The 12,292-nt window shown below is 35.4% G+C and overlaps 1 protein-coding gene across 4 annotated transcripts in view; it reads left to right on the plus strand.

Annotated features, from left to right (window-relative positions):
• Positions 1 to 12,292, plus strand: part of CWF19L2 (CWF19 like cell cycle control factor 2) — a 73,771-nt gene that overhangs the window by 33,377 nt on the left and 28,102 nt on the right. For all 4 annotated transcript variants that reach the window (XM_084781490.1, XM_084781489.1, XM_084781491.1 and 1 more), the window contains exons 9-12: positions 1,337 to 1,427; positions 3,349 to 3,441; positions 8,570 to 8,686; positions 10,292 to 10,429. In XM_084781490.1, the coding sequence (XP_084637616.1) occupies positions 1,337 to 1,427; positions 3,349 to 3,441; positions 8,570 to 8,686; positions 10,292 to 10,429 (439 nt within the window). The remainder of the gene's footprint in view (positions 1 to 1,336; positions 1,428 to 3,348; positions 3,442 to 8,569; positions 8,687 to 10,291; positions 10,430 to 12,292) is intronic.

Consider the following 12,292-nt stretch of genomic DNA (forward strand, 5'->3'; position numbering starts at 1 on the left):
AAGAATTTTCTATGATTTTTTTCTACTTGCTTGTATATCTGATACTATTTAGATTCTAAGTATTATATTTGTTGAATGCTTCATTTCCTTTTATTGTTTATTGACATTGATTCAGAATTGATCAGTTCTATAAGAACATTTTCATTCAAATGTGTCATGCATTTAAATATTTTTGCATTTTGTTTTAGGATATAAATGGAAACCATTGCTACTTAGTTTTAACATTTTTTTTATTTGGGCTCTGAGCAACATTCTAGTGTACAACATATTATTTCCTTAGTGTTCTACCCAATATTTTCTTACTTATGCAACTTTGCTTGTGCCTAGTGGGACCAGACATTATTACCAAAGTTCCTCAGAACATTCTTTAACCCTCTTGGAGAGTTATTTCCCTGACTATAGGTATTTCCTTTATACATACATACATACATACATACATACATACATACATACATACATACTTTACTCCACGGCATTCCTGAGGGATTCTCTCATCATATGCCTTCTCTTCTTTGGCATGCTGTACCATGAATGGGGACTACTTTGCACTTGTGGATCTGTTCCTACCCTTGTTCAGGACTCCTCCTGGCTCTTGCCAAGTTCACCTTGTTTTTGTAGCCTTGACTCTTAAGGTAGTTAAACTGTGTTATTAGATCTTGGCTGAAATTTTCTGTTATGTGAAGCTTCTCTTGAGTTTGGCACATGATCTCAATTTTAAATAACTTCTGTTTCTAATTAATTTGGGGCCAACTTTACAAAAGAACGGTTGTTGTTTTTATTTGTTGAATGTAATTAAATACACTCAAGATTACCATTCTGAAAAGATCAGTAACTTATCATATGGATTACAGCGTTTCTTAAGATATAGAAAATTGTGGTCTGATATTAGTGCTTTTGTGTATTTCCTTTTTAGAATGAGTATAGATCTTGTTTATTTATTTGTTCTGAGACAGGGTCTCTTGATGTAGTCTAAAATACCACGTAGTTCAAGATGACGTCTTAACTCATGACAGCTTCTAACTTTGGCTTCCTGAGTGTTGGAATTGTAGGTGTGCATCAGTATACTCGCTGAGTATTTTAAAAATGAATATTAATTAGTTTGTATATTATATATCTTACAGTTACTGGGACTGTTTTCAGTTATTATTACAACTGTAATAGGCCGTTCTTGGCATTGGAACAGAATCTTGAAGTGTAATTGACCCTAGAATGCTGAGCTTAAGTTTTACATGTTAGAATTGTGACCTACTATTAGTGCTGAGTGCTTTGCTGAGGTCAGTTAAGACAATGCATGATTTATGACATATGTTCTTCCCCTACCCTGTTTCATCTGCAGTCCAGAGGCAGAGTCCACCTGTTTCTTGAGTGTTGATGAAAAGAACAAGTTGGGGGCCAAGATAATTAAGGCAGAGATGATGGGCAATATGGTAAGACCTCTGTGTGCTATTCATTTGGAGAAGAATGAAAATTTTAATTTTCACAGATATAGTTTTAGAACTTTCAGTCACTTAGATGTGGCATGCTGTGAAGATAATTACTGCTTCTTAATTTCTTAAAGCAAATCTTGAGACTTTCTAGAAACACTATTCTTATGGTTTCTCTACTGGAGAAATATATTATCTCCCCTTTATTAGACGTATGAAATTGATGAAAAATTTGTTATTTTATTTTTAAGTCCTTTACTCTTGGATTCTTAATATCTGGAAAATAGTTGAAGGACCTAAAGATATTTTTGTTTCATTTCCATTTTAACTTATTAAATTTGCTTATTAATTTCTCATTTTAAAGATCTAACTTTCTTTAAAATTTTTTATATTTTACATATTTTATATGTGTCTGTGTCTGTGTGTGTGAGTATGTTCATGTATATTGGGATACCCATGGAGGCCAGAAAAATATGTTGCATCCTCTAGAGCTGTGGAGTTATAGGTATACACCTGAAGTATGTGCTGGGAATTGAACTATCGTCCTCTGTAAGAGCAGCAGATGCTCTTAACCACTGAGTTATCTGCAGCCCAACCTAAAAACATGGGGACAGTGGGATGGCTTAGTTAAAGGTGTTATAACCAAGGCCGATGACCTGAATTTGCTATATGAAACCCACATGGTAGAAGGAAAGAACTTACTGCTTCAGGTTTCCCTGGACCTCCACACACATGCTGTGATGCATCCCAACAATGAGTTTAAAAGTTAGGAACTATTCACTCCTCCATTTATTCATTCACTATATGCCCATTATACTAATTTTTATTAACTTTGATATGGCAGAATTGCAAAGCCTGAAATCCTTTTATTTTCCAGTATAGCAAATCTATTTACTATCATATGCATGGGCTTGTTTTAAATTTAAATATAAATGCTCCTTAAATTTTTTGTTCTGGTGTACTACCAAAACAGCTTAATAATACAAGTGGCAGTTAAGGAAGATCAGTTTGTTTGTTTGTTTGTTTTTTCTCCTTATTTTGTTGTAGACTCTATATATGCCTGTTTTTTTCTTTGAACATGGTTTTGCTAACCAATGAAATTCAAAAAGAGATAAGGTTGCTATCAAGTAATTCTAATGGAAAAAAGTACAGTTTAATATTTGAAGCACAGAAGCAGCAATGATGGAGTGATAACCTAGTAGGTTAACTGACTTTTTGTTTGTTTGTTTGTTTGTTTTTGTTTTTTCAAGACAGGGTTTCTATGTGTAGCCTTGGCTGTCCTGGACTCACTTTGTAGACCAGGCTGGCCTCAAACTCACAGTGATCTGCCTTCCTATGCTACCCGAGTGCTGGAACTAAAGGTGTGTGCTACCACACCCAGTGTTAACTTACATTTTTAAAAAGGTGTCCTGTTTTTTATGGAAGCATGGCATAATTAAATAAATAGATTAGCATACTACTTTCTGTCAAATAAATCTATCATTTTGTGGTTGGTTGCGTGTTTTATATAAATTTATAAAGTTCTGAGAATAGTGTAGTATATTCAAAGTTTTTATGTAAGTTTCTCATCAGAAATGAAGAAAACAAAATTTTTTGTCTTGTAATTGCTGTTAGTATGGGAAGTTTGTAATACCTAAGAAATTGCAGAAGTGTGATTCTTGATGCTATGTATTTCTTCCATTTTCCAGCCTCTTTTAAAATATACTTCCTTGAAGTATATGACCTCAAAGCAATAAACAAATGCTCTCAGTATTCTAGCAATTTGTAACTCAGATATGCTCATTAAAATTTAATGTAATTGGTTATTGAAGTTGGCTGTTGGCTGCAGGGCTTGTTGCTAAGCTGTTTTCTGTTTTATAACTTTGAAATATTCTGTAAAGAAAAATTCAACCTCAGAGCTAACTATCTTATTTTCCTTTTTAAGGAATTAGCTGAACAACTTAAAGCCCAACTTGAAGAGGCAAATAAATTTAAAGAAATCACTACACAGATATCAGGAAAAAGATCAAGAGCAGAGGTAAGTAATAAAAGTATGTGTATGCACTGCACCAGTGGAATTGTAATACAGATGGCTGCATGTGAATTTCACTAGCATTTCCTGATGCAAGCCTCATTCTAGGGCTAAGGAAATCTGCTTTTATTCTAAATTCTAAATTCTCTAGCTTAGTTTCTTTAAATTCTTTTCCTACGGAAGAGTAAGAGAGTTGAATTAGGTATTCATTTCATATAGAACAAATTATTTTGTCTAAGGTTTGTTCATTTACTTAGCATTGCATGAAACAAAAACACCTGCCTAGAACTTTCATTTGAGTACAGATGGAGGGACAATGAAGTCTAAATGATGATATCAAAAGGTTATACATTCTATGCCAGAAAAAGTGAGAAAGAAGGTTTTAGATACTTGTTGGGTGACTGGAAATGAACTACTAGATTTGGAGGTACCTTTTTTTGTCTGGCAAATACTTAACCTTTCTTACTATAAAATTGATACACTTTCATGGTAGAATAATATCTTCTTTTCCTCAACTCTTTTTAGAAATCAGTAGGCAATGTTCATCCCCCTCTATATCACCAAGTTGACTTAATAAAAATTATTCTTTCTTAAAATATTCTTTCTTAAAAATTCACATTTTTTTGCCACCCATATAAGCCTATTTTATAGATACTGAATGCACAAGAGTAAAGCACTTTGAGATTTGTTTGTAAGAATATTCACATAAAATGTTTATAATTTAACATTCCATTTCAATATTTGTAAAACTGAAAGCTGTACAGATTGAACTGTGATTGTTGGGAATAATTTAACACTCTGGAACACTTTGCATTCTTAGGAAGTGAAAAGCTTTTATAAATGCTTTCTATTTATAGCAGGAAGTATGTTTGTTTTATTTGGAGAAAAATTAGTAAATTACATGGATGTTAATATTGGTTTGTCTATTTTCCTTTTTAGTTTTTTGAGATGAGGTCTTTCATCATATAGCTCTAGTTGTCCTGGCACCCACTATGGAGAGCAGGCTGGCTTTGAACTCACAGAGATCCACCTGCCTCTACTTCCTAAGCACTGGTATTAAAAGCTTGTGCTACTATGTTAGGCTTTTTTGTGTTTTCTCTGTAGAATGGATCTCGTTGTTTTAGGTGCATAAAGTGAGTTGGCTTTAGGACTTATTTACTGGCAGTATTATGGAAATGAAAGAGGAAAAAGTGGGAAATAGTCACCCAAGGAGAGGAAGTCAGTTAGTTTTGAGAGCATATCAATTGGTTTGAGACCCTCATCTGTTAATTCTATTTGTGAGGCATTTATTGAGGAATCTTTGCTGTTTGACAATGTCCCAGGTCTTTTATACACTTAAAGTATTTACCTTTGCATTGGCCTTGAAAAGGTGGCTGAGACAGAAAGTCACAAATAGTCTAATAGTTACTATTTTGGAAATTTGTGATATAGCAATGTGAATGTTCTTAAAATTACTTGGGAATTGACTGTTGGCTGTAGTTACATTCTTGGTTTCCTTTTAAAATAAGAAGGTAACTTTTCCTATACAATGGAAGTAAGATATATAGTAAATTTACCAGAATTGTGAAGAACTAGAAAAGAAGTACAGGGTCAAAAGTTGAAGGTCTTGCAGATTCTTGGCCTTTCCATTATTTAGTACAGCGCTTCTAGCCTTCCATGCAGGATTATGGTTGTTTATAGATGTATAAAACGTGTGCATGTCTGTGTGTCTGTTGTGTTCATCTTGTATTGATAGTGTCATAAAATGTGATTCACATTAGTTATGGGATATTAAGTAAAGATTATAGGAAGTAAGGCTGTAAAAATTGCTGGGTGGTTAATTACTATAGGCTTGGTCCCCAGCGTTCACATGTCAATTCCCAAACATTTGTAAGTCTAGTTCCATGGAGTCTGGCATCCTCCTCTTGCCTCCTCAGGTGATGTTTGATTTGTTATTTGACTTTAGAGGGCTTCTTTACCCAAACTGAGTCCCAAATTAAATGAAACAGAAACCTTTTGGTTTTATAAAAGCTTTTAGGCACCATAACCCTCTAAGCTGTTTTGCTATTTCCCAGCTACGTACCCCACGTTACTTGCCGTAATTGTTTCTGCCAGGGCTGCTTCTGTTCCAGTAGGCCAGCCCTCAAGGCCATGTGCTCATGGACCATACTGCTCCATGCTCCATGGTGCCTTCCTTCTCTCCAGCTGCCTTTCCTCCTGCTACATCTTCTGTTTCCTCTCTCCACTCTTCCCAGACTTGTGGTCCCTCTGAGACCCCAAACCCAGGAACATAAGCCTTGCCTACTTTTCTTCTGTCTGGTCACAGGCTTCAGTAACTTGATTAGGCAATGAACTTTGAATTACGTAGAGCAAAGTTTACACAACAAAGACAGCTGTATATGAGGATGTACTCATTGTGGGCAATAAATCTTGGGAGCCTCAGGGACCAGTGTAGGTTTTGTCATTTACAAATCTACCTTATTTGGGGTTGTTTAATGCCTATACTTCCCTTCCAATCCACCTACCCTACACAGGAGAAAGAGAAGTAGATCGTTTTAGACTCAGTTCCTTGGAGGGATTCCATTCATATTTCACAACTGACCATCACTCTGGTCTGTGATATGTAGTCTCTAGGTTAAGTAAAGACTAGCACAGTTAAGTTTACATTTAATAGTAGAGTTTGGAGCAGTATTAGTGCAAGTAAGGTTAGATTTCTGGGAAATCAATAAATGCTTGGAATCACCAGCATACGACAGAAAGCTCTAAGGCATAGCAGAAAATGAACCTGTCTTTCTTTATGTTAATAACTTTTACGAGAGTAGTTCCCACATGAAGCTATAATCTTTATGTCAGGGATTTTATTTCTTAGAGGTGTAGGAACTGAAAATGTTTGCTTATACAGATACTTTAATATTTGCTAAGTGACCAAGTTAAAGAAAAAAAGGCATAAAAATGTCAAGAGCTTGAGAGATGGCTCAGCCAGTAAAGTACTTGAGGTGGATTCCCCCAGAATCCATGTATTAAAACCTGATAATCTCAAGGCTGGTACAATAGAGACAGGCCATTTCTTCGGCCTTATGACATAGCCAGACTAACCTTCCTAGCACATTTTGGGCCAGTAATTTCAAGGAATCACGTGCAAGGTCATCTTCTGGCCTCCATATGCAAAGGTATACATATACACCACATCAGTGTGCACATACACGCAAAACTAAAAAGAACTCGACCAGAGGATGCTACAAACATTATAAAATACTTTCATATCAAGGAATGTGGTCATACAGCTAATAATTGTTGGCCTTAGTTATTTGAAAGTCTTTAGTATTAGACAGCAGCTTTCACAGTATGATGAAGTTAGAAGTCATATTATTATATTTTCCCATCTTTATATTTTCTTTTTTTTTTTTGTTTTGGTTTTAGGTTTTTTTGGGGGGAGGTTGTTTGTTTGTTTGTTGAGACAGAATTTCTCTGTGCACCCTTAACAAGCCTGGACTTGCTTCATAGATGAGGCTGGCCTGAAACTCACAAAGATCTACCTGCCTCTGCCTCCTGAGTGCTGGGATTACAAGTGTCTTTTTCTAGCAAAGGAACAAATAAAAAGGTTTAAAATATAATATCTCACAACATAATTAAGGGAGAAAAATAGTGACAGTCTCTAATCTCCACTAAATATTTGGAAAAAAGTAAATTCCTGTAAAAACAGTAATAAAGCCAGGCATGGTAGTGCATGCCTTTAATCCTAGTACTCAGGAGGCAGAGACAGGTTGATTGCTGTGAGTTTTAGGGTCAGCCTGGTGTACAAAGTGAATCCAGGGCAGCCAAGGCTATTACACAGAGAAATCCTGTCTCAAAAAAAAAAAAAAAGTTGTAAGGATGTGTTTTACTTCTTCACAAGAGCTATTACATGTAAATAGATTTGATTCTTATATTTAATTCAAATTTGAGAAGAAAATTGAAATGTGAATAATTGTTACCTTTGTTTGCAATTGATGTTTAATGAATATATCACCTAATGCTTTTATTATTACATTCCACTTGCATCATAGAAAATTTTTATTTTATGTTATTCCAGAAATATATTTGGCTATAATTTTTAGTAACAATAATATCTTTAAACTATGTGAAATATAATAACTTCTGAAGAGCCAAATACAGTAAATGTATTTGAAAAATATTAACACAAAGAAAACACTGATCATTACAGTAGATACTTTGAAAAGTCAGCTTTGTCAATTGGTTGCCTTGTTACAGAAAAATCCAAGTTATAAGTTTATAAAACACTCACTAAATATACTATCCACTGTATCAGAGATGGGGATTCTCAGACTAGTCCTAGTAGACTATTGGTACCTTAACTTATTTTTTCCCCTCAAGATGATATTTTATTTATTATTTGGGAATTTCACGTAATGTACGCAGATCATACTCGCTTCCCAGTTCTCCCAGGTCCCTGTGCCCTCCACCCTTGTGCCTTCCACCCTTGTGCCCTCCACCCTTGTGCCCTCTCAGGAAAATAAAGAACAACAAGAGAGGGAGAGATGGAGGGAGAAAGGGAAGGGGAGAGAGAGAGAGAGAGAGAGAGAGAGAGAGAGAGAGAGAGAGAGAGAGAGAGAGAGAGAGAAGAGCACAAATGAACGAAACAACACCAACTCTAACTTATGTTGCCCATATACTCATTTGAATATAGTCAAACTACCAGTGTCTAGGAGCCAGTCTCTTAAACAGAACTGAGTCCTTCCCCAATCCCAACCCTGAGTCCCTCAGCAGTGAGTCCAAAGCCACTTGAATGGTTTATAATACCATAGCTCAGAATCTTTTTAAAAAGTAAGTAAGAGGATTGGATATAGCTCATTGGTGGGATGCTTACTTAGTATTATACATGAGATCTTAGGTTCAACACCCAGTATGACCAGTTAAAACAAGTACCAGAACTATTTGAAGGTTGTCTCAGTAGTTATTAAAATACTAAAATGAATTTTGATTTTCTCCTTGTCTTGTCATGCTCACTTTATAATATGTGATTAAAAATCCAAGAGACTAGAAATGGCTTATACTTCTGTATTTAAACTAGAATCTTTTCTGTGATTTGCTGTGGTTAAATGTAGCAATTTAACATTCTTTTAGAATTTCAAATATTAACTAAACCTTTCTATAGCATGAAGATGAACAAGAAGTGATCCTTATTAGAACCGATGAGTCTGGAAGAATGTGGCCTGTGAACACCTCCAGAGAGACCCTGGATATGAAAGCAAAAAGACGGAATAGACAAAAGGTATGTTTAGTATATGCGTTCATTTACTAATTCACAATTCTCTTTTTCATCTTTTGAGTTCCTTTTATATAATTGACTAGAAAATTTTTGAAATAAAATATTGGAAAATAGCAAACTATCACTTTTATTCTCAGTTGTATCTTTTTACCTTTTATAAATGGCAAACAATTCAACTGTGTCTTTTCCAGTGTCTCAACATGGAAGGCTTACCACATGTTAATTTTAGTGTACATTTTTTGATGTATTCAGTTTCTTTTGCATGTTTACCATGTTGCACATAGAAAATCTTGACCTCCTAGCTATGTTATCTTTATAGACACCTAATTTGAGGTCTGGAAACACGATGTTCATACACAGTACTGTCTTAATTATGTAGGTGCTATGAGCTTTTAAGCACCTCATTTTCTTTTCTATCTTTTAGCTCTGGGAATTAGTTTCCACCACTACCTTGAGTATTTGGAAAGGAGGTGAAAACAACACATTCACTTCCTCTGAGTTAAGTTTTTGTTTTAAACTTGAAGATCATTTAGATAACTAAATATACAAATAACTTCATGTCCAATATTGATTGTTTGCCTGTTGAGTATCTATCCTGCTATAGTTATTAATTCATTCTTTCAGTAATAAGAAATGAGATTGACTTAATATAATGCGAAGCCTGGCAAAGCTGGAGAGATGTGGATAAAAATAAAAGTTTGAACATATAAAATGGCAGAACTGACTAGGAATCCATAAGCAGAGATGCCATTTTGATTTGCATATTACTGAACAATATGAATAAATGTTTAAAGTCAGAGATGTAGTCATTCAGAGCTAGGATTTGCATTTTGAGCATAGGCCGGATAGTAAGTATTTAGAGCTGAGGAAATTATAGCAAATGAGTTTTAGGTTAGCAAAAAATAATAGCAATGTTAGAATAGACTATGATAGCAAATTAGTGCTTAGGAGTGAGTATTTTATCTGTCAAACAACATGTCAGATTGGTGGGCTGGCCAACAGAAATGAATTCTTATAGTGTTGGAAGCTGGGACATCCAAATGAAGGCACTGGGAGATTTTAATATCTGGGTTCACAGTGATGCTTTCTCATTTTTTTCTCACACAGTAAAGAGCAAGCACAGAAAAGGTGCTATCATGTCTTGATAGGATACTAATGATGGCTCCACCTTATGGCCCAACCACCTCTCCAAAGTCCTGATTTCTGGTGCCATTTTATTGGGAATGTGGCACCATGTGAGTTGATGGAGGAATACAAACACTAGGCACATAGAAGTGAATTTTCACCTCTGTTTTTTTATATACTTATTTCTGGCTTGAATACTGGCAGTCTTTCTTCCACAATAATAAGGAGTTTTAACTACAAGAAAAGAGGAGAGAGGGGAATGGACAGTTGTAATCTTTCACCAAACCTGGCAATCAGCTAGTGTGATCCTTCCTCCTGGGAAGGAAGACTGGAAGGGGGAAGAGTACAAAGTGTAATGCTGATGGACTTTCTTTCACATGGAAGCAGCAATTGTATACCTGATGGGGTTATGTATGGGATCAGAGTTATGGGTGATCCATTCAAAGCATCTGCAAAAACTTCATTATGTTCACTTTGCTGTAGGTTTCAACCCATGAGGATAAAGAAAGGCTCCGATACTTTCCTGATGATGATCATCTGAGTCTCAATGATTTAGTCAAGAATGTAAAGATGGGAACAGATACTGATCAAAACAGAGATTTCATGAGAATGGCATCTAAGGTAAGAGTCTCCCAGAAAACATTTGCATTTTGAGAAACTGATGGTGATATACATGCTAAAGAGATCTGACCATCTCTAATCTATTTTGTTCAATTGAACATTTTTACATGGTATACCTGGAAAATATTAGAGCAAATACTGTGTATGACTATTTTCAATATTTTAAATGAAAATATTTTTATACATATATTTGATAACAGTTCTCTCTTATCTTTTCCCAGATCTTCCCCACTTCCCCATCCACCCAACTTCATGTTTTCTCTTTCTCTCTCTAGAAAACAAACAGGCAAATTAAGAAACAAACAAACCAGAATAAAACAAAACAAACAGGAAAAAATCAACAATAAAGAAAAAGCATGAGAAACAGACATACACACAGAAAACAGAAAATTGGAAACCATAATAATAATTAAAAAAAAAACCCCAGTAATGTTAAAAATGCCCAAGTAAAAACATTATGAGATAAAAATTCCCCCAAAATCCCATTGAGTTGGCTTTGTGTTGGCCTGGAGCCTCCTTTAAGTGTGCTTTGTATTCCCAGGGCAACTCTATTGGGGAACACTAATTTTTCTTGCTAACAATTAACACATGAAGATAGCTCCTGGGTTAAGATTGGGGCTCATGCTCATTTTGCGTCTCAATGCTGGAATCCCACATAGTTTGTATCTGTTAGACCTATGAATGCTAGCCAGTGTTTTTGAGTTTGTATGTGTGTAAAATCCTGTTATGTTTCCTTTTTGTCTTCCATTCCCAATGGTTCTTACTTGCCACCTCTTTTTTTTACCTCCTCTTCTGCATAGCTTCCTGAGTCTTGAGGGAAGGAATTTGGTGAAAGCATCCCATTTAATACTGAGTGGTCTAAGCTCTCTCTCACTCTCCACACACTTGTCCAGTTGTGGGTTTCTGTGTTAATTCCATCCTTTGCAAGAGGAAGCTCCATTGATGATGGCTGAGGAAGACACTGATCAGATTCTCAATTTGACATCTTTTTGTCAATTTTTAAGTGTAGACTCTGGTTTACTTAGTTTGGGTTAGATAGGATTGTACTGTGTTGCCCAGGTAAACGTCAAATGTATGACTCTCCTGCTATAGAACCCTAAATAGCTGAGAATATAGGGATGCACCATCATTTTCAATGATTGAAAATGTGTTGTTTATTGTCAGCCTATTCTGTCATCTTTTGTATTTATTTATGAAAAAGCTTCCTAGGATACACAGTGTTTCTATTTATTCCCTTCTCTGACTTTTTGTCATAATCTGATTTATTTCCTAATAATTTTAAGCAAAAATGAGCCAATTCTGATAGCATTTATTTAAACTACACACCAGACAAATTTGTGTGCAGCTAAAACATTCAACCTGGACTTTTCTGCAAGTGCTGGTTGACTAAGTTATACACTATTTGCTTTTTGGCACAAGTGTTGCTTTGTTCTTGTTTCTTTCTCTTTTTTTCATTCTGTTTGTTTGTTTGTTTTTGAGACAGGCTTTCTCTGTATACATCTGACTATCATGGACTCACTTTGTAGACTGGGCTCTGCTTCCCAAGTGCTGGGATTAAAGGCCTGTACCACTGTGCCTGGCTTTGTTTCTCATGTTAATGGAGATGTTAAATTTTTTGGACCCACTAAGGAAGATTAAAGCACTGCCAGCTGTTCTTCTTATAGTCAGTTTTTACTTATGGGGTAAAGGAGGTGGGTTCGCAACATCTCTAAAAAAGACAAAGTTTTTTTGTTTTTGTTTTTGTTTTTAATGGGCAAAGCAATGGTTCCAGTTTGCGACAAAGCTGGTGGAGACGTACACTGCTATAAAAATGTTGATTTGGCATGGTTTTATTTCAGCCTGCTTAATAAGGAGCCTCAACAT

The sequence above is a fragment of the Acomys minous genome (genome assembly GCF_964271855.1).
Source record: "Acomys minous genome assembly, chromosome: 5".
NCBI lineage: Eukaryota > Metazoa > Chordata > Mammalia > Rodentia > Muridae > Acomys > Acomys minous.